Here is a 20,627-nt window from a genome sequence, read left to right on the forward strand (position 1 = left end):
AATAGAAAGCAGTTATTTTAAACAGTAAAAAATATTTCAAAATTTTACTGTTTTGACTGTACTTTGGATCAAATAAATGCAGGCTTGGTGAGCAAAAGAGACTTCTTTTAAAAACATTAAAAAAATCCCTTTTGACTGGTAGTGTATATTAATGCTTTTGCATTCGATCACAAAACTTTCGTGTTCTCCCAATAAAGTTTTCATTTACTTTAATGAATGCAGTTTATCTGGGACATTAGATTTTTTTTTACTAATTGACTAATTCGATTGATGTATTGACTAATTACATGTTTGAATATAAAGTAAATAACTGTAATTTATATGTTCTTTGTAGTCATATTAATGTTGGTGAGGATTTTCAAGCAAAAATCCCAAACATTAATAGTCAACCCCTGACAGAAGAAGACACCCATAATGCTGTTCTTCTGTGGTCGCCCACCAAAGACATGGATACCCCTGATAACCAGCAGAACGGTAACTAAAATCACATTTTGTGCCGAAAGAGTTAAGTGCAGCAACTAAGCGAAGTGCACTCCAGTGATTTTACAATGCAGAACAGGTATTTTTAGGCCTGATGGAAAGCAAAACATTATAAAATCATTCTTCAGCTGAGTAATACAATTATCTACACTGATTTTTCAAAAAATATTGTAATATATTTTACAAGAAAACACTATTTCAGCCTTTCTACTTCAAAAGTTCTTGTTTAATTGAATGTATTAGTCACCAGTTCTTTGTAATTAATTATGAAATGTAGCAATTTCTAAGTGAAAATTGTTTGTATAACAACTGCAACACAAAACTAGATCAGAAAGTTTGTCAAGACAAACTTTAAGTTGGCTTGAGAAAGCCGGACCGGAGAGTTTGAAAAGTTTAAGGATGTTTTAAGAAGCTAAAAAAGTTTAGGAAGTTTAAGTTTAAAAAGTTTAAAAGCAAGTTACTAGTATGTTTTTAGTTATTTTAACATGATTAGCAAGTTACTAGCATGTTTTTAGGATGACTAGCATGTTGCTAGCATGATTAACAAGTTGTTAGCATAAGCAAGTTACTAGCATGTTTTAGCATGACTAGCATGCCACTAGAATGTTGATAGCATGATTAACATGTTATTAGCATGACTAGCATGTCACTAGCATGTTGTTAGCATGATTAGCATTTTGCTAGAACAACTAGCATGTTGCTAACGTGATTAACAAGTTGCTAGCATGTTGCTAACATTATTACCAAGTTACTAGCATGTATATAACAAGACTAGCATGTCACTAGCATGTTGTTAGCATAAGCATGTTATTAGCATGTTTCTATCATGACTATCATTTCACAAGCATGTTTCTAACATGATTAGCAAGTCACTAGCATGTTACTAGCACGATTAACAAGTTGTTAGCATAAGCAAGTTACTAGCATGTTTTAGCATGACCAGCATGTCACTAGCATGTTGATTGAATGATTAGCATGTTACTAGCACAACTAGTATGTCACTAGCATGTTGTTAGCATGAATAGCATGTTTATAGCATGACTAACATTTCACAAGCTTGTTTCTAGCATGATTAGCAAGTCACTAGCATGTTGCTAGCACGATTAACAAGCTGTTAGCATAAGCAAGTAACTAGCATGTTTTAACATGACTAGCATGTCACTAGAATGCTGCTAGCATGATTAGCATGTTGTTAGCATGACTAGCATGTTGTTAGCATGATTAACATGTCACTAGCATGTTGCTAGCATGTTTACCATTTTATTAGCATGTTTCTAGCATGATTAACAAGTTGTTAGCATGTATCTAACATGACTAGCATGTCACTAGTATGTTGATAGCATGATTAGCATGTTATAAACATGTTTCAACATTACTATCATTTCACAAGCATGTTTCTAGCATGATTAGCAAGTTGTTAGCATGATTAGCATGTTATTCGCATGTTTCTAACGTGACTAACATTTCACAAGCATGTTTCTAGCATGATTAGCAAGTTGTTAGCATGACTAGCATGTTATTAGCATGTTTCTAGCATGACTATCATTTCACAAGCATGTTTCTAGTATGATTAGCAAGTTAGCATGACTAGCATGTCGCTAACATTGCTGCTAGCATGATTAGCATGTTGTTGGCATGACTATCATGTTACTAGCATGATTAGCATGTTATTAGCATGTTTCTAACATGACTATCATTTCACAAGCATGTTTCTAGCATGATTAGCATGTTGTTAGCATGTGTCTAACATGACTAGCATTTCACTAGGATGTTGTTAGCATGATTAGCATGTTGTCAACATGTTTCTAACATTACTATCATTTCACAAGCATGTTTCTAGCATGATTAGCAAGTTGTTAGCATGATTAGCATGTTATTAGCATGTTTCTAACGTGACTAACATTTCACAAGCACGTTTCTAGCATGATTAGCACGTTGTTAGCATGACTATCATTTCACAAGCATGTTTCTAGCATGATTAGCAAGTTGTTAGCACGATTAGCATGTTATTAGCATGTTTCTAGCATGACTAACATTTCACAAGCTTGTTTATAGCATGATTAGCAAGTTACTAGCATGTTGCTAGCATGATTAACAAGTTGTTAGCATAAGCAAGTTACTAGCATGTTTTAGCATGACTAGCATGTCACTAGCATTGCTGCTAGCATGATTAGCATGTTGTTGGCATGACTATCATGTTGCTAGCATGATTAGCATGTTATTAGCATGTTTCCAACATGACTAGCATTTCACAAGCATGTTTCTAGCATGATTAGCATGTTGTTAGCATGACTACCATGTTGCTAGCATGATTAGTGTGTCACTAGCATATTTTTATCATGAGTAGCATGTCACTAGCATGTTTCGCATGTTATTAGCATGTTTCTAACATGACTAGCATTTCACAAGCATGTTTCTAGCATGATTAGCATGTTGTTAGCATGTGTCTAACATAATTAGCATGTTTAGCATGTTATTAGCATGTTTCTAACATGACTAGCATTTCACAAGCATGTTTCTAGCATGATTAGCATGTTGTTAGCATGTGTCTAACATAATTAGCATGTTGTTAGCATGTTGCTAGCATGATTAGCAAGTTGTTAGCATGTTGTTAGGATGTTTTCTAATGTGATTAGCATGTTGATAGATAGATAGAAATGTTTAAATGGTTTATTTATTTTTTGTACACATTAAGGAAAAAGAAAGCACTAATATGTGACTAGCATTGACTTTCCCCTGTTTCAGTGGATGATCTTCTGAAACTGGCGTGCTCCAGTGTGCTTCCAGGCGGCGGAGCAAACACAGAATATGTCCTGCACTGTCTTTTCGAGTGCAGAGGAGACATAATGGTTAGTATTTTTCTTATCATCACTTCCTGGCATTAAACTCTTTCTCTCGTTCTCTGAAAAGTCTTAAAATAACTATCATGTTCCAGAATACCCTTGAAAAGCTTCTCCTGCCAATGCCGCTGAGAAACTCATCCAGCCCCAAAACAGACTATCATTATGCAGGTGCGTAAGATTTTTGTAACCCCAAAAAACACAAAAATATGCAAGTATTCCTTCCTGAGAAAGCATTCAATTAAACGAAGGGCCAGATTTACGAACCGCTTGCACCAGTGCAAACCCCTTTTATGGCGTTTAAAAAAATCGTCTGTCAGGATTTACTAAAAACATGAAAAAGAGTGGGCACCATCATTTTTGTGGCTGATCTTATCGCATATGCATTTTGTAGGAGTTTCCCTTTCAGATGCAAAATTTCTGGGAGGACAGTCTCTAAATGAATCACACATCGCGATTTACTAAAGTTTGCGCCAGACGATTTACTGGTATTTGCGCCATTGTTTCACGCCCCCCCAAAAAATGTCTTGAACCAGATGTTAATTTATGCTGCTTGCGTTGGCCATTATGGAAATGATGCATCAGTGTTCTTTAATGTACAGATCTGCTTTTATGTGTTAACCTAAAAATACTAAATGCACAACATTACAGCGTTTCTTCTCCTCCTCTCATCAACTAGGATCAGACAGATGGACGCTTCAGGAAAAACGGCAGCTGAACAAAGCACTTTTAATGCATAGCAAAGACTTCTACCTTGTCCAGAGAATGGTATTTGTGGGCATTTAATATTAAAGGGTTTGTGCAGGTTTTCTGAAGGTGCATTTAAGGCCTTTTCGAGACCAAGTGCAAAAACATAAACATAAATAAAACAAAATGCACCAATATATTTTCTAAATGTAATGTAAATGTAAATGTCTTGTATTAGGCAACACTTTAAAATACAACTTTCAACAGATCTCTATTACACTCTTAAAAACAAAGGTGCTTCACGATGCCATAGAAGAACACTTTTTGTCTAAATGGTTCCATAAAGAACCTTTAACATCTGAAGAACCTTTCTGTTTCACAAAAGGTTCTTTGTGGCGAAAGAAGGTTCTTCAGATTATAAAAAGGTATAAAAGATGGTTCTTTAAAGAACCTTTGACTGAATGGTTCTTTGTGGAACCAAAAATGATTCTTCTATGGCATCGCTGTGAAGAACCTTTTAAAGCAACTTTATTTTTAAGAGCGTACTTTTAACTCATATGAAAATAAATAGCTTAAGTCTTAGTCCCCACTAGAATATGGAAATAACTTTTACCAATCAAACAGCAAAAAAAGTGATGTTTTTCCTAAGTATTTGTCTTGTTTTTTCATGGAGATGTCTAAAGATTCTTAAATCAAGATACATTTACTTCAGAAGAAAAATTAAGTCTTGTTTTCTGAAAAACAACAAAAACAAAATAAAGTGAGTTTGTGACTAAAATAAGAACAAAAATCTGCCAATTAGAAAAAGTCAAGTTAATTAAAAAGTGAAAAGTTTTTATACCCCATTTTTTAATATATACGCAGATGAAGCAAAAGTTTTTCCAGCAAATAAAAAAAAACATTGAAATACAGACGCAAAATAGAATAGAAAGCAAATAGAAGCAAAAGTAAGTCTTGTTTTCTGAGAAAATTATCAAAATAAAGTGAGTTTGTGACTAAAATAAAAACAAAAATCTGCTAATTAGAAAAATCAAGTTATTTAAAAAGTGAAAAGTTTTTTAGATATTTACTCTTGTTTTAAGCATAAAGAATCCTGAAGAAAATGTATTCAACTGTTTTAAATATTAATCATAATAATAATAAATGTTTCTTGAACAGAAAATCAGCATATTAAAATGATTTCTGAAGGATCAAGTGACACTGAAGACTGAAATAATGATGCTAAAAATTTAACTTTGATCACAGGAATAAATTACATTTTAAAATATATTCAAATAAAAAAGCAGTTATTTTAAACAGCAAAAATATTTCAAAATTGTACTGTTTTTGCTGTACTTTGGATCAAATAAATGCAGGCTTGGTGAACAGAAGAGAATTCTTTAAAAAGCATTAAAAATCTTACTGTTAAACTTTTGATTTGTTGTGTATATCAATGCTTTTGCATTCGATTGCAAAACTTTTATGTTCTCCCAACAAAGTTTTCATTTACTTTACTTGGGACATAAATGCATATGCATTTAAAGCAAAAGTTTTTCCAGCAAATAAAAAAACACTGAAATACAGAAGCAAAATAGAATAGAAATAGAAGCAAAATTGATTAAAATAAAGTGAGTTTGTGGCTAAAATAAGAACAAAAATCTGCCAATTAGAAAAATCAAGTTAATTTAAGAAGTTAAAAGTTTATATGTCCTATTTTCAGATATTTGCTCATTTTAAGCATAAACTCTTAAATAAAATGTATTTTGTTCAATTTCTCAGATAACAACACGTTGTATCTTTAATCTGCATCTCATCAAGTAAATGCATCTTGATTGAAGGACGCTTAGATGTTTGTATTAGAAAACAAAATAAAAATACGAAGGAAGATATTCATTTTTGGTAACTGCACTTCATGACTGTATGGATATAAGATGTTCTGCCCTGAATTCAGACCTTTTAAAGACCTTAATTTGTTAAAGGGCGAATTAAGACTTTTTAAGACCTGCAAAAACCCTGTATATATATATAATCTTTTGCTTTCCGTGAATACATTAGCATTAATTTGTGACCCTGTGGTTTGGTGACTATGAGAATGTGTTCTTTTATTATTTAGGTCAAGACAAAGTCAGTTTCTCAGTGTGTCGAGTATTATTACACATGGAAAAAGCGTTTGCGCATTGGTACGAGAGTCAGCACGGCTCTGTCTACACCTGTTCAAGGCCAGCGGGTGAGTTACGGCTCGTCTGAATCTCACGTCACTGTATTTGGACAATTAAGAGACTTACAATTGAACTGAATGCATAGCACTGCATTACAAAACAAAACGGTATTAAAATAATAAGGCAAATGCCATTCAAGAGTGCAGATGACACTTACTTGGATATGATGTTATCTAATTTAATGACATATAGATATTTTAAGTGTAAATTAGGTGTACACATTACATTTTATTTTTTAATGCATAGCCTATATATTTCATGAATTAGGGAGACTGGCCGATAGTCAACATCACAGAGCCGCCCAAAGAAGCCGACAGCAAAACCAGGGAGGCTGAAATATCAGAAAACTCCAGTTCTGTGTTTGTCTGTGAAGTGTCGAACTCTGTGAGTATCTGTGAGCCGGTGTACTACTGAAACCTCTAGGTGCTTTCTCCACTTCCTGTCATTTACTAGTACGCTCACACCTTTTCTCTTAAATATGCCGCATATTGCCTCTGCATTCTGTCAGATGTGTACTGTGTATTAATATAGGTAGTGTGATTGTGTAGTAGTCACTTAGCGACCACTCTGAACACCTTATTAATACTGTATAATTACCTACGTGTCATTAGCAGATTATTACAAGTCCTCTGTTTATATATATATATATATATATGTGTGTGTGTGTGTGTGTGTATGTGTGTGTGTGTGTGTGTGTTTGTTTTTGTGACATATCAGGACACAAATTTGTGTAATAAAATGGGTATGACAAAGGTATTACAAGGAGAGGGTGACTTATGAGGACATTGCCCATGTCCCCACTTTTCAAAAGGCTTATAAATCATACAGAATACGTTTTTTTGAGAATGTAAAGATATGCACAGTCTCCTGTGAGGGCTAGGTTTAGGTGTAGGGAAGGTGTAGGGTGATAGCAAATATCGTTTGTACAGTATAAAAACCATTACGTCTATGGAATGTCCCCACAATTCACAAAAACAAACATGTGTGTGTGTGTGTGTGTGTGTGTGTGTGTCTGAGACCCTGGACCACAAAACCAGTCGCATGGGTATATTTGTAGAAAAAGCCAAAAAATAAATTGCATAGGTCAAAATTATCGATTTTTCTTTTAAGCCAAAAATTATCAGGATATTAAGTAAAGATCATGTTCCATGGAGATATTTTGTAAATTTCCTACTGTAAATATATTAAAACTTAAATTAGTAATATGCATTGCTAAGAATTTCTTTTGGACAACTTTAAAGGCAATTTTCCTTAATAAATTGATTTTTTTGCACCCTCAGATTTTCAAGTTGTAGCTGGAAAAAATTTGGCCTAACAAACAAACAAATACAATGAGACATGTTTTAATAATAGAGAAGACACTATGCTAGCTATATAGAATAGTTGATGTTCAGTTTTAGGATTTAAACCCTTAAAACTAAAAAAACTAAAATCTCCCTACATAAGATGATTTGACAATAATTTAATCCAAAATGATATTCTGTCATTATTTACTCACCATGAAGCTGTTCTAAATCCACATGCTGATCTGTGAAGCACACAAAAAGACATCAGGATATTAAGTAAAGATCATGTTCCATGGAGATATTTTGTAAATTTCCTACTGCAAATATATAAAAACTTGCATTTTGATTAGTAATATGCATTGCTAAGAACTTCATTTGGACAACTTTAAAGGCAATTTTCCTTAATAAATTGATTTTTTTGCACCCTCAGATTTTCAAGTTGTAGCTCGGAAAAATTTGGCCTATCCTAACAAACCATACACCAATGGAAAGCTTATTCATTCAGCTTCCAGATGATGTATAAATCTCAATTTAAAAAAAAAAATGACCCTTATGACTGGTTTTGTGGTTCAGGGTCACACACACACACACAATGCTAGCTATATAGAATAGTTGATGTTTAGTTTTAGGATTCAAACCCTTAATAAAACTAAAAAGCAAAAATCTCCCTACATAAGATGACAATAATTTAATCCAAAATGATACTCTGGTATTATTTACTCAGCCTGAAGGTGTTCTAAATCCTCATGCTAATCTGTGGAGCACAAAAAGGAGATTTTGTCATACAGGTTACTTGTGAAAAATAAGCGTGCTTACTCGTACTTAATGTACACTTGTAGTGTACTTTAAATGTTAAATATATACACTACCAGTCAAAAGATTTTGAATGTTTTGTAAAGAAGAATGCTCACCATGCCTCCATTTATTTGATCCAAAGTGCATCAAGTATTTTTTACTATTTAAAATAACTGTTTTCTATTTAAATATATATTTAAAAAGGTAATCTATTCCTGTGATTACCCCAATCTTCCTTTCATCCTTCAGAAATCATTCTAATATGCTGATTTGCTGATTTCTTTTTATTATTATCACCAATATTTAAATCTGTTGAGTACATTTTTTTCAGGATTCCTTGATGGGGGGGGGTGATAGAAATGAATACTTTTATTTAGCAATGATGCTTTAAATCGATCAAAAGTGATGATAAAAGACATTTATAATGTTGCAAACGATTTATATTTCAGATAAATGCTGTTCTTCTGAACTACTCAGCATTTTTAATATAATAATAATAATTATTATAAATGTTTTTGAGCAGCAAATCAGATTATTTGAATGATTTCTGTGATTATGTGACTGGAGTAATGATGCTAAAAATTCAGCTTTGAAATCATAGGTATAAATTACATTTTAAAATATATTCAAATAGAAAACAGTTATTTTCCATAGTAAAAATATTTCAAAATTTTACTGTTTTTTTGCTGTACTTTGGATCAAATAAATTCAGGCTTGGTGAGCAGAAGAGACTTCTTTAAAAAAAACATTAAAAATCTTACTGTTTGACTGATAGTGTATTTTTTTAAACTGTACATACAGATAATGATGTTCTTTGAATGTTATGAAACATTATTTTATTGAATGTTTTCTAAATGTTAAAAACATCCAGTATTAAAAATGTGATTTTAAAAGGACAGTTCGCCCAAAATGACATTAAAGTATATTTTAGTTTATAATTGTCAATGCTTTCGCTTTAACCATATATCAACAAAGATGTACTTAAGTCCTACTTAAGTGTGTCAAAATACACTCTTAAGTTCAACTAATTGCATTTAAAGGATAACTGATGCCAAAATGCAACCTGGGCTGTTTTTTTACTGTAAACGACATAATTACGTAATTATGCTTTTAGATATAAGTTTGTCTCGTTTACAGTAAAAAAAAAAAAAAAACAGCCCAGGTTGCATTTTGGCAACAGTTATCCTTTAATATAAATTTAGATTATAATAAATTTTCATTTACTGTAATTGCAAAAAACATGCAATTAAGCGTCCGAACATTACATTTAGATGACACTCAAATTTAGAATACATTTTAAAATAAGTACTCATTTTAAAGATATTCTATTTGTCTAAGATACAACTATTTGAAAATCTGGAATCTGAGGGGAGAAAATTGTCTTTAAAGTTGTCCAAATGAAGTTCTTAGCAATGCATATTCCTAATCAAAAATTAAGTTTTGAAAAATTTACGGTAATAAATTTACAAAATGGAACATCCTTTTTGGCATAAAAGAAAAATCAATAACTTTGACCCATACAATGTATTTTTGGCTATTGCTACAAATATACCTGTGCTACTTAAGGGTCACACATAGTGCATGTGTTGGACGGATGTTAGATTTTTGGTGTTCCTTAGGCCGTTTAACTGTTTTATGGAAAAATGTGTTTGGAAGTAGTAAACAGTTACAAAAAAAAAGCATTTATGGCTAAAATTGCTATTGTTCTCACAGCAGATAAACGAAGAAACGTGGACCCAGAACAACCTCCGGCTGCTCTGTAGCTCTCCAGCCGAAAACAAAGCGTCCACGCTGACCCTGCCTTTGAGTTCGGCTTCTGTGAGAAGTTCTCCCTCCAACAGCACCACCAGTGGAGATACTGATTCAGCCGTCGTCTTTCCCTGCACAGAGTGTGGAAAGTAAGCCACATCCTGACTCAAACACAGAAACATCTTCATACAGTTATGAATCACAGTGGTTGTGATCTGATTCATGATTGCCTCTTCTCCTAGGGTGTTTTTGAAGGTGAAAAGTCGAAATGCCCACATGAAGACACACCGGCAGCAGGAGGACACACAACTGTGGCACTTCCCCAGGCATCCTGAGCAAGCTCATGTGATGGTGACACCTGAATGTCCTGTTACATCATTAAAACAATCCATAAGCCTTCATTCTTTAACATGTTACAGATCCGGGGAGGTCAAAGCATCTTTAAATGACATGTGCAGTGAGTCTGTGCAGGAAATTGATTGTTCTCGGAAGACACTTGCTGCCCTACATAGTCCACTGGACTATATTTCAAGTTAGAAGATGAATGAGGAATATCTTATATAATATCTTGAGGACTATAATTGACTCCTTCATGTAAATGGTAGAGCTTTATGTAAATTAAAAGGCGATGGCACATCTTGTGTAAAAAGTGTGTAATGTGCTTTGTTTTATCTGCATCTGATAGCCTGTTGTGTATTGTCATATTGTGTATTACATTTCATTTTTTAATAAACCACCTGGTTTCTCAGTAATGATCAAACACTCATATTTACAGATTAAACACACAATGTACACTACTAGTCAAAATCTTTTAAATACTAAGACTTTTAATGTTTTTTAAATAATCACCAAGACTGCATTTATTTGATCCAAAGTACAGCAAAAAATAAAAATAATTAAAAACTGTACAATTTTGTAATATTTTTTCAATTTAAAATAACGGTTTTCTATTTGAATATATTTTACATTTTATTTTTTCCTCTGATTTCAAAGCTGGATTTTTAGCATCATTACTCCAGTCACATGATCCTTCGGAAATCATTCTAGTATTCTGGTTTCTGCTTAAAAATGTTTCATATTATTATTATTATGTTGAAAATAGCTGAGTAGAATTTTTCAGGTTTCTTTGATGAATAGAAAGTTCAGAAGAACAGCATTTATCTGAAACAGAAATCACTTTTGATCCATTTAGAGCATTCTCGCTGAATGTAAGTATTAATTCCTAAAGTTAAAGCTATACTGACTCGAAGCTTTTGAATGATATAGTGTATAATGTTACAAAAGTTTTTTTTTTTCAGATAAATGCTGACCTTTGCATCCTTTTATTCAAAGTTTATTCAAAAATGTTCTCGTTTCAAATATTGATGATAATAATAATAATAAATGTTTCTTGAACAGCAAATCAGCATATTAGAATGATTTCTGAAGGATCATGTGACACTGAAGACTGCAATTAATGATGCTAAAAAATGTATCTTTGATCACAGGAATAAATTACATTTTAAAATATATTCAATTAGAAAACAGTTATTTTAAATAGTAAAAATATTAAAACATTTTACTGTTCAAAACTTTTGACTGGTAGTGTAGGTGACTTTACAAAATCAGCAGTTTTTTCATCAGCAGTGTGACTCAACCCAGCTAACAACATGTTCTTTGAATGTTATGAAACATTATCTGATTGAATGTTCTCTAAATGTTAACACCAGTATTAAAAATTTGATTTTAAAGGGACAGTTTGCCCAAAAACTAAAAACTTACCCTCACTTTGTTCCAAACTTGTATGAATTACTTCTTTCTGTTGAAGACAAGAAAATATGTGACCCTGGACCACAAAACCAGTCTTAAGTAGCACAGGTATATTTGCAGCAACAGCCAAAAATACATTGTATGAGTCAAAACTATCAACTTTTATACCAAAAATCATTAGGATATTATGTATTTCCTACCGTAAATGTATCTTAACTTAATTTTTTCTTAGTAATATGCATTGCAAAGAACTTAATTTGGACACCTTTAACTGTGATTTTCTCAATGTTTCGATTTTTTTTTGCGCCCTCAGATTGCAGATTTTCAAATAGTTTTCTCTATGTCAAATATTGTCCAATCCTAACAAACCATACAAAAATGGAAAGCTTATTTATTCAGCTTTCAGATTTTCAAAAAGTTGACCCTTATGACTGGAGTTGCTGATTGCATACTATGGAAGTCAGTGGCTACCAGCAAACATTATTCAAATGTTATTTTTAAAAGTTCTGAAACATTCTGAAAGCAGTAATATTTAATATATATTAGACAAATGTCCAACTAAAACATTTCAAGGATAAAACATTCACAAACAATGTATAATGGTTTTTTGTGCAAATATTTTGAGAACTTTGTTAAAGACCAGGTAAGTTCGAACAAATATTCTAATAATGTTACTGGAAGAACATTTGTTCAAAATTTTCAGAGAACCTTACCGGAATGTTAGCCAAAGTTCTTAGAACATTCAAATCTGAATCATCTGTCAATAAGTATTTATAAATACGCACAGATTCCAAAAAGCCACAGCCAATCATCAAAGAGAGATCGATGACATTTGACCAATTACATCACAGAGAACAGTGCAAACAAATTTGCATATGTTTTTCACTACTGAGCAGTCTGAGTTTGGCTTGTTTGGCTAATGAGTGATTTTATTATATATGTGTCCCTGGACCACAAAACCAGTCTTAAGTAGCATGGGTATATTTGTAGCAATAGCCAAAAATGGGTAATGGGTCAAAATTATAATTTTTCTTATATGCCAAAAATCATTAGGATATTTTAAGATATTTTGTAGATTTCCTATTATAAATATAAAAAAACCATAATTTTTGATTAGAAATATGCATTGCTACGATCCTAATTTTGACAACTTTTTTCTCTCAGGCGATTTTCTACGTTTTTTTGTTGTTTTTTTGCACCCTCAGATTCCACATTTTCAAATAGTTATATATCGAAAGCTTATTTATTCATCTTTCAGATGATGTATTCAATATATAATCTCAATTTCAATGACCTCTATGACAGTTTTGTGGTCCAGGTTCACATATTTTTTTATTTCCAATTGAAATAATATTCTACACGGTTGTCATGTGACCTCATTACGCCTGTTTAATGAGTACAGTACGCATACTTACTGTTGCAATAGTACAAGCAGTATGCTGCTTCAAAAAGAAGAGTCTGAAGTCAAGAATTTTGTGACTGCAGATTGAAAATAAAGGCTGTAGTTGTTTTACCTGGACAAAAACGATGTGCTTGTCAGAAGTGGGATTCGAACCCACGCCTCCAGAGGAGACTGCGACCTGAACGCAGCGCCTTAGACCGCTCGGCCATCCTGACATGCTACAAGCTAATGCTATGCTAGTTTTGTTATATTATTAGCAGTGCGCCATCACAACATTTAACCGTACTTTGCACATTTAAGAGTTTTAATGCAAAGTATCAATGCTAAAAACCTTTTCTGACACGACCGTCTTTGATTGTCGTGGTGAAAATACCGTTAAAGCATAGAAATACACTACGACCAAAGACCATAGAATACTACGACGCAGTTGGCTAGCAATTAGCATTATACGCTCCGCTAAAAAAGCGATGTGTAATTATGTTGTCAGGTACTATTAGTCTAAAAGTACATTTTACTATTTTAACCAATCGATTTTATTTCTAATTCAATGACTGTTAAAGTTTTCCTGCGTCTTTTATAGGTGTAAAGTATTTCCCAGACGGATCACGTGGTAGCCGTTACCTCACTCAGCGCTGGTCAAAATGGACCAATCACAGTCGTTTATGATAAAGTAAAACGTTTTTTATTTTACCATTTTACAGAGATTATTCCGTCGAATTCTTATTCACGTGGTTGCAATTAATATGTTCAAAAGGTTTATTTAAAAAAAAAAAAAAAAAAAAAACTTTTTAAAAGCAAGTTTCCACTAGAACAAAACACTTGTTTCAATGGTGATATGGTGGTTGTATGGCTTGTGTTCGCCCTCTGGAGGAAGAGAATGAATATAACACAGACGAAGTGATTAGTTAGTAACATGTGTGCCGCCCAGTGGTCACTTCGACAGCTTATGGCAAGCCGTTTCAGCCTAAAATATACTATGCGTTACTCGTAATTGCATTTTTGCTATAACAGTTAAGTTAGAGAGCTCTGTAATTCAAATTTAACTAGTAACAATTATAATTAGAGAGCTCTCTAATGCAGTTATTACTAGTAAAATTTCCAATTAGAGAGCTCTTCAAATTATTTTTTACTAGTCATATGTCTCCATTGACTTCCATTCATTTTTAATTACAGAGCTCTACAGTTGAATTCTTACTAGTAACAATTACAATTAGAGAGCCCTTTAATTCAATTACAGAGCTCTGCAATTAAACACACCTTTAATGTGGTTTTTACTAGTAAAAATTTAATTGTAGAACTCTGTAATTGCATTTTTACTAATAATAATAATTAAATTAGAGAGCTCTCTAATCGGAATTCTTACTAGTAAAAACTGAATTAGAGAGCGCTGAAATTGTAATTGTTACTAGTAAAAATTACTTTGTAGAGTTCTCTAATTGAAATTGTTTCTAGTAGTAACTGAATTAGAGTGCTCCCTAATTATAATTGCTACTAGTAAGAACTGAATTAAAGAGCTCTTTAATTGGCACTGTTACTAGTAAAAATGCAATTACGATGAGTAACGCTTAGTATATTTTAGGCTAATACGGCTTGCCATAACAGCTGCTTTAGTTCCGACTGAACAGCATGTACCGAACTGCCGTCCTTTAGTTACAAAGATCGCATTTATATCTGGCATTTTATTAGCTGAAATAATACTATATAGATTAATGCATGTGTTTTTAGAGACAATAAGCGGTTTGTGATTATCAGGGTGTTCAGAAGAGAACCGTTTAGTGCTGATATGGACCACGTCGAGTAAACACTGAACTAAACAAGGTACAGAGCAACTTACTTGTGTTTGCAATGATCAAAATTCTTGTTCAATTTATCCCTCACGCCTGTAGGGTACATGGCATAATATGTTATGATGTAAAATACAATATGCAATGCAATATTTTTAAGCAAAAATCTTTAAGCATTGGGCTAGACTGTGAAATTGAATTATAAAATACAAAATTAACATTATAAAATTACACCGTCTGATAAATTTTTTAAAGATCATACTTGTATTTCTTTTTAAGTGCTGTCAAGCGATTAATTGCATCCAGAATTAAAAAAATTGTTTACATACATATTGTTTTACATGTAATTTTACATATTTATATTAATATAATTGATGTTATATATAACTATATTTAATATATATAAAAATAATTCTTTAATAAATACATGCATGTGTGTATTTATATATACACACATAATAAATATACACAGTACACGTACACACATATATTATGTAAACAAAAACATTTATTTTGGATGCGATTAATCACGATTAATTATTTGACAGCACTTTTTTTTTTTTTTACCTCAGAGACCCAGTGTTATTATTTTAGTATTACTTATATACTATACGATACACTATATTTTCTTAAAATCAAAATTGTTGTATTTTCAGTTTATATTAAAGTTGTAATAATTTTGTGTTTTCAAATGTTTTTAATAGATTTTATGTAAACAAAAAAAAAAAAAAATTATATATATATATATATATATATATATATATTGGATGTGATTAATCACAATTAAATCGCTTGACAGCACATTTTTTTATTTCAGAGATACTATTATTTTTATTAATATTTGGATTTTTTTGTATTAAAGTTGTAATTATTTTGCGGTTTTGTAATTTTTTTTTTTTATTATGTAAACAAAAACACTTCAGAGTCCCAGTGTTATTTTACTATCATTTATATATTATTATTTTTTATAAATATTTAGATTTTTTTATATTTTCAGTTTTTTTTTTTTTAATGTTAAAGTTGTAGCAATTGTGTTGTTTTGTCATTTTTTTAAATTCGATTTTGAAATATTTTTTTTATTATTAATGTTTTATTTTAATTTTAAATCTTACAACTTAAAAAAAACATGTCACTAGAGAATGTCAACTGAAGTAAAATATGAAGTTAGACACCAAGGCAAGCTTTTTACATTTTTAAGTTAGGTTTGAATTTTTTTTTTATATTCATAAAGTTTTGTAAATATGAGACAGGTTTTTCTTAATGTTGCAGAAATGCATTTGTTTAGAGGTAAACAATATTTTATTAATACTCACACAACAGAGAAAACTATGGCTTCGGCACAACCTCCAAACTTCTCCTGGGTGGATCCTGGTAAGGTTGCAGGCCTGGCAATGCCCCGAATGACAGCCCACTATCAGTACCTGCTGAACAACGGAATCAAGCATCTGGTGACCCTGAGTGAGCGCAATCCTCCTTACCACGACACCTGTCCAGACCTGACCCTTCATCACATCAGGATTCACGACTTCTGCGCTCCAACGTTTGATCAGATCAACAGATTCCTGTCCATAGTGGACGAGGCTAATGCAAAAGGACAGGTATAACTGGCCAGTTATTTTTGTGATTATCTTATTCTTTTTTCCCCCGAAATGAACCAAATCTAAATAAATTTAGATAGTACATCACAAAAAATTTTTCCAAACTGTGCTTTTTCCTTACCCTAAAGTTACTATGGTTAGCCTATTTATAACTTTTGGGACGGATTTCCTGTGAAACTGCGTACTTTCATTATTAGTCCAGGTATGTTTACGCCATGTCTTTAAATTATTAAACAAGAATGTCAGGGTAGTATTTATAATCAGTGAAAGTTGCTTGAAGCCACAGCAGCTGAACCTCGAACTGAAAGCAAAAAGGAAAAGCGCAAGTACCCGTAATAAAACACGAACCAACATAGCTTTCATCACATTTGTTGTATACAAATCAATCTTTATGTTGGTAACAAAGTGAGTTAATATAGTTAATACTTAAGTCTGTTTGACTCTAAAAAGCCTTAGCAAGTATTAGTTTCCATCATCAGATATGAATGAAGTGTTTTCATGAGGCGTCATCATTTGGCCATATTGCTGGCACTAAACGTAAAAAATGTCACTAAACCGAACGAAACTCTCAAATTTTCCTGAGTATTGCTGCTGAAAATGGTCAATTATTGTTGTGTTTTGGCCTGTACTAAATGGTCGGACCAGGGAAAAACATTTGGAGGACTATAGACTGTCTGAGGAACAAAGGGTGTTAGTTGTTGAACTGAACCAGGATTTCCAGGGCAAGAATCTTGACAACATTTGTGTTTGTTCTTATTTCCGAGCAGGTAACATTAGGTGAAATATTAGGTTAATATCTTAAATAATACTGCTTGTATGTATCTTTACCACCTATTAACTTAACAGTTTGTCAAAATATTGCACCATTTCCAACTTACTAAGTCCTAAGTCCTTCTCTCTATGATATAGCAGCTTCCACATGTTTGTTCCCTGGTTTAGACAGCGTAATTTAGCAGAACAACTTTTCTTTATTTTCGTAGCGTTTTAAAGTCGTTAGTGATATTCGCACTGATAAAATAATACAACGATGTGCAACGTAGCGGCACCAAAGCACAACACGTCATTACCAAAACAATGTTCCTCCACAAGTTCAGCCGCCAGAGGGCAAAAAGTTACACAGTCAAGCTCTTTTAACGTCTATGTTGACGGGTTTTTGTCTTTGACAGGCTGTTGCGGTGCACTGTTTGCATGGTTTCGGGCGGACGGGGACGATGCTCGCCTGTTACCTGGTGAAGAGCAGGAAAATGACCGGAATCGATGCCATTAATGAGATCAGAAGCATACGCCGAGGGTCCATTGAAACCAGAGAACAAGAACAAATGGTGGTGCAGTTTTATCAGCAAAATAAAGTGTGAAACAAGAAACATTTATTTTTATGATGCTGATGTTTGTGAAACAATAAATATTATTTATTTCCAATGTATGCATTTATTTTTGAAGATTTGAAGGCTAAATATCTCTACTACAACAGCCCTCTGTTTTCACTGTGAATACATTCCTACAGTATTATTCTATCACACTATGTGAAAAATACTGGTGAATTCATAAAACACAGGTAAAAAATGAAAAGATCTCTTAGTTTATATGAATTTGCCTTATGTGAATACAATTTTGCAAAGTGTCTAGAAACATGAAATATTCAAGCTCGTTTCTGTTTTAAGACACTATTATCTAAATGATTGACAGTCTCTGAGGCTTGCCTTTTCATCAGGACACTTTGACTTTACTTGAAGTGACCGTTGCCAAAGAAAACAGCTGCTGACGTTCCTTAAAGGTCAGATTCTCTGGGGATCGACGTGTTTTGAAGCTTTTGTGATCTTCACTGTAAGAATATAATAAAAAAAAAACTGATTACAATGAAATATTACAGGCCTCTTTAAACATCCAATCTGTGAGCCTGGACAACGAAACCAGGGTAAATTTTCTGAAATTGAGATTTAAAGCTGAATAAATAAGCTTAACATTAGTGTATGGTTTGTTAGGATAGGACAAAATTTGGCCGAGATACAACTATTTGAAAATCTGGAATCAGAAGGCGCAAAAACAAAATATAGTGATAAAATTGTCCTTAAAGTTGTCCAAGTAAAGTTCTTAGCAATCCATATTACTAACGAAAAATTAAGTTTTGATATATTTACGGTAGGAAATTTACAAAATATCTTCATGGAATGTGATCTTTACTTAATATCTTAATGATTTTTGACTTTTCATAAAAGAAGAAATTATTTTGACCCACACAATGCATTTTTGGCTACTGCTACAAATATACACACGCTACTTAAGACTGGTTTTGTGGTCCAGGGTCATATATTAAAATAGTAATTTTAAAAATGTTATTTAAATAACAATTTTTGGTGAGTTCTGTCCTCCAGAATAAAATTCCATCATATATTTAGGAATAACTTATGGGTAACAAGCAAACACTATAGAAGTAAACACAACAAAACACACAGACATACTTTAAGACAACAGTGAGCAAAATAATTGAAATAGTGAAATGAAATTAAATGTACTTATGTCCTTAAATTGAATTGAAAAGCCCTTACAATACAATTTAAAATAAACAGTCTGTGAAATATTGGTAAAAATAAGTAAAATTTTGACAACAAGCTCCACTTTTCCCAATTCCAGAGAGTTGAAAAACTGAATTGGTGTAAAAAATTATGCTTTCATAGTTGAGACTCACCCAAAAGAGAACTTCTCAGAGGTTTTGTCGTATCCCGTAGATTCACGTTTGCCTGCATCTGCAGTTCCATAAATCAATGTTAGACAAATGTATCAAGTCTGAGACAATATTAATCAGTGAATGATTATAATATATCATCCAGCACCTTTCAAACTGGCTTCTTGGATAAAAGGACCTCCCTTTTGCTGGTCAGCTGGTGTTCCAGTCTTTTCACACTTAAGCTAGAATGACAGGATCAAAAAGAGTTATAAAGCTCATGCATACAAGTGATCATTGTGATGTTTCAATGCACACTTAACTCACCATTACATCACTTCCATTGCTCTCATAATCATCATTATCCTCATCTTCATCACTGTTCTGCTGGAACTCCATTAGTCTCTTTTGAAACTGCAGCTCTAGAGAGAGTCTGCGCAGACGTTCACTCTCCTCTATGCTGCGCTGCACTTTGGCCTGCAGTTGCTGCACTTCCTTTTGCAGCAGGTTTGCAATCTGTGGCTCATCCTGAGCATCCCACTTCCATGAATCTTCAACAGACTGCCCTTTCTGCTGAGGGTTCGCCACACTTAAACACGAGGGTGAGCTATTCTGCAATGTCTGCACAGATGATTGGAAGACAACAGTTTTTTTCTTGAGTAGCTGCTGTGGTCTTTGAGATGGTAATGCATTGCTCTGTATTTGATACAGATAGTGGGCTGGAGATTGAGATGGAATTTTGTTCTCCGCAGGCTGGCGGAACGTGCTAAATGAAAGACTGTTTGCTTGTGGTGTATATGGGACGTCCATTCGTTTTGGCTGCGATAGAGGCACGGACTGGGTGGTTGTCGGGACCTTCCAGAGTCCGTTTCTGTGTCCCATGCTGGATAAACTGGAATCCATTGGGCTTATGGTTGCAAGGCTGTTCCATTTGCTCACATCTTGCTGCTTCTTCAAATACCTTGTTCTGTCCACTAGAGGACGTCCTTTCTCTTCATTCAGGAGATTGTCTTGAGAAAGTGCCTGTTTCTGTGGGATACAACAGTTATTCTTTGTGAATGTGGGTGCAACAGATGTGTATAAAAATATAATATTTAATACTTCTTGTCCATTGATAGCCATTTTTGGAAACACTCCCATTCCATATAATCTTACAAAGATACAATCTGATTGTATAGCTTTTATCATGCTGTTAGCCAAAAGATTAATATTAACGAAAATCAAACATTCCATAAGAGGCTCATCTAGCCAGTTTAATAAAGGTTGGGACCCTTTTAAGCAATGTCAGGAAGCATGTTCCATTGTTGGACATAGACTGAATTTTAGTTGTAGCCTTTTTTTTCTTTATCAGTTCAACTCTATTGTATGATATTGATTGTGCATTTTTATTGTTTTCC

The 20,627-nt window shown here is 33.0% G+C and overlaps 3 protein-coding genes and 1 non-coding gene across 4 annotated transcripts in view; 2 read left to right on the forward strand and 2 right to left on the reverse strand.

Annotated features, from left to right (window-relative positions):
- The window catches only part of LOC141296258 (transcriptional-regulating factor 1), a 22,035-nt gene extending 10,832 nt beyond the window's left edge, over positions 1 to 11,203 (forward strand). The window contains exons 6-12 of the mRNA XM_073827525.1: positions 3,226 to 3,329; positions 3,416 to 3,491; positions 4,000 to 4,088; positions 6,100 to 6,213; positions 6,473 to 6,589; positions 10,000 to 10,184; positions 10,278 to 11,203. Of these exons, the coding sequence (XP_073683626.1) occupies positions 3,226 to 3,329; positions 3,416 to 3,491; positions 4,000 to 4,088; positions 6,100 to 6,213; positions 6,473 to 6,589; positions 10,000 to 10,184; positions 10,278 to 10,572 (980 nt within the window). The 3' untranslated portion in view covers positions 10,573 to 11,203. The remainder of the gene's footprint in view (positions 1 to 3,225; positions 3,330 to 3,415; positions 3,492 to 3,999; positions 4,089 to 6,099; positions 6,214 to 6,472; positions 6,590 to 9,999; positions 10,185 to 10,277) is intronic.
- Positions 11,204 to 13,318: 2,115 nt separating this feature from the next.
- Positions 13,319 to 13,401, reverse strand: trnal-cag (transfer RNA leucine (anticodon CAG)). Its single transcript has one exon. It is a non-coding gene; the product is annotated as a tRNA-Leu (tRNA).
- A 1,403-nt stretch (positions 13,402 to 14,804) lies between these two features.
- LOC141296148 (dual specificity protein phosphatase 23-like) lies at positions 14,805 to 17,987 on the forward strand. Its single transcript, XM_073827429.1, has 3 exons — positions 14,805 to 15,004; positions 16,291 to 16,568; positions 17,735 to 17,987. The coding sequence occupies exons 2-3, from the start codon at positions 16,299 to 16,301 to the stop codon at positions 17,921 to 17,923; spliced, it is 459 nt and encodes a 152-aa protein (XP_073683530.1). The 5' UTR covers positions 14,805 to 15,004; positions 16,291 to 16,298; the 3' UTR covers positions 17,924 to 17,987.
- A 288-nt stretch (positions 17,988 to 18,275) lies between these two features.
- The window catches only part of LOC141296260 (afadin-like), a 14,930-nt gene continuing 12,578 nt past the window's right edge, over positions 18,276 to 20,627 (reverse strand). The window contains exons 19-22 of the mRNA XM_073827526.1: positions 19,558 to 20,259; positions 19,400 to 19,475; positions 19,255 to 19,312; positions 18,276 to 18,390 (exon numbers count right to left, since the gene is read on the reverse strand). Of these exons, the coding sequence (XP_073683627.1) occupies positions 18,276 to 18,390; positions 19,255 to 19,312; positions 19,400 to 19,475; positions 19,558 to 20,259 (951 nt within the window). The remainder of the gene's footprint in view (positions 18,391 to 19,254; positions 19,313 to 19,399; positions 19,476 to 19,557; positions 20,260 to 20,627) is intronic.

The sequence above is a fragment of the Garra rufa genome, chromosome 21 (genome assembly GCF_049309525.1).
Source record: "Garra rufa chromosome 21, GarRuf1.0, whole genome shotgun sequence".
Lineage (NCBI taxonomy): Eukaryota > Metazoa > Chordata > Actinopteri > Cypriniformes > Cyprinidae > Garra > Garra rufa.

Coding starts and splice junctions, on each gene's coding strand:
- LOC141296148 (XM_073827429.1), top strand. CDS start 16,299: ATGGCTTCGGCACAACCTCCAAACTTCTCCTGGGTGGATCCTGGTAAG. Junction 16,569..17,734: donor AGGCTAATGCAAAAGGACAG/GTATAACTGGCC, acceptor TGTCTTTGACAG/GCTGTTGCGGTGCACTGTTT.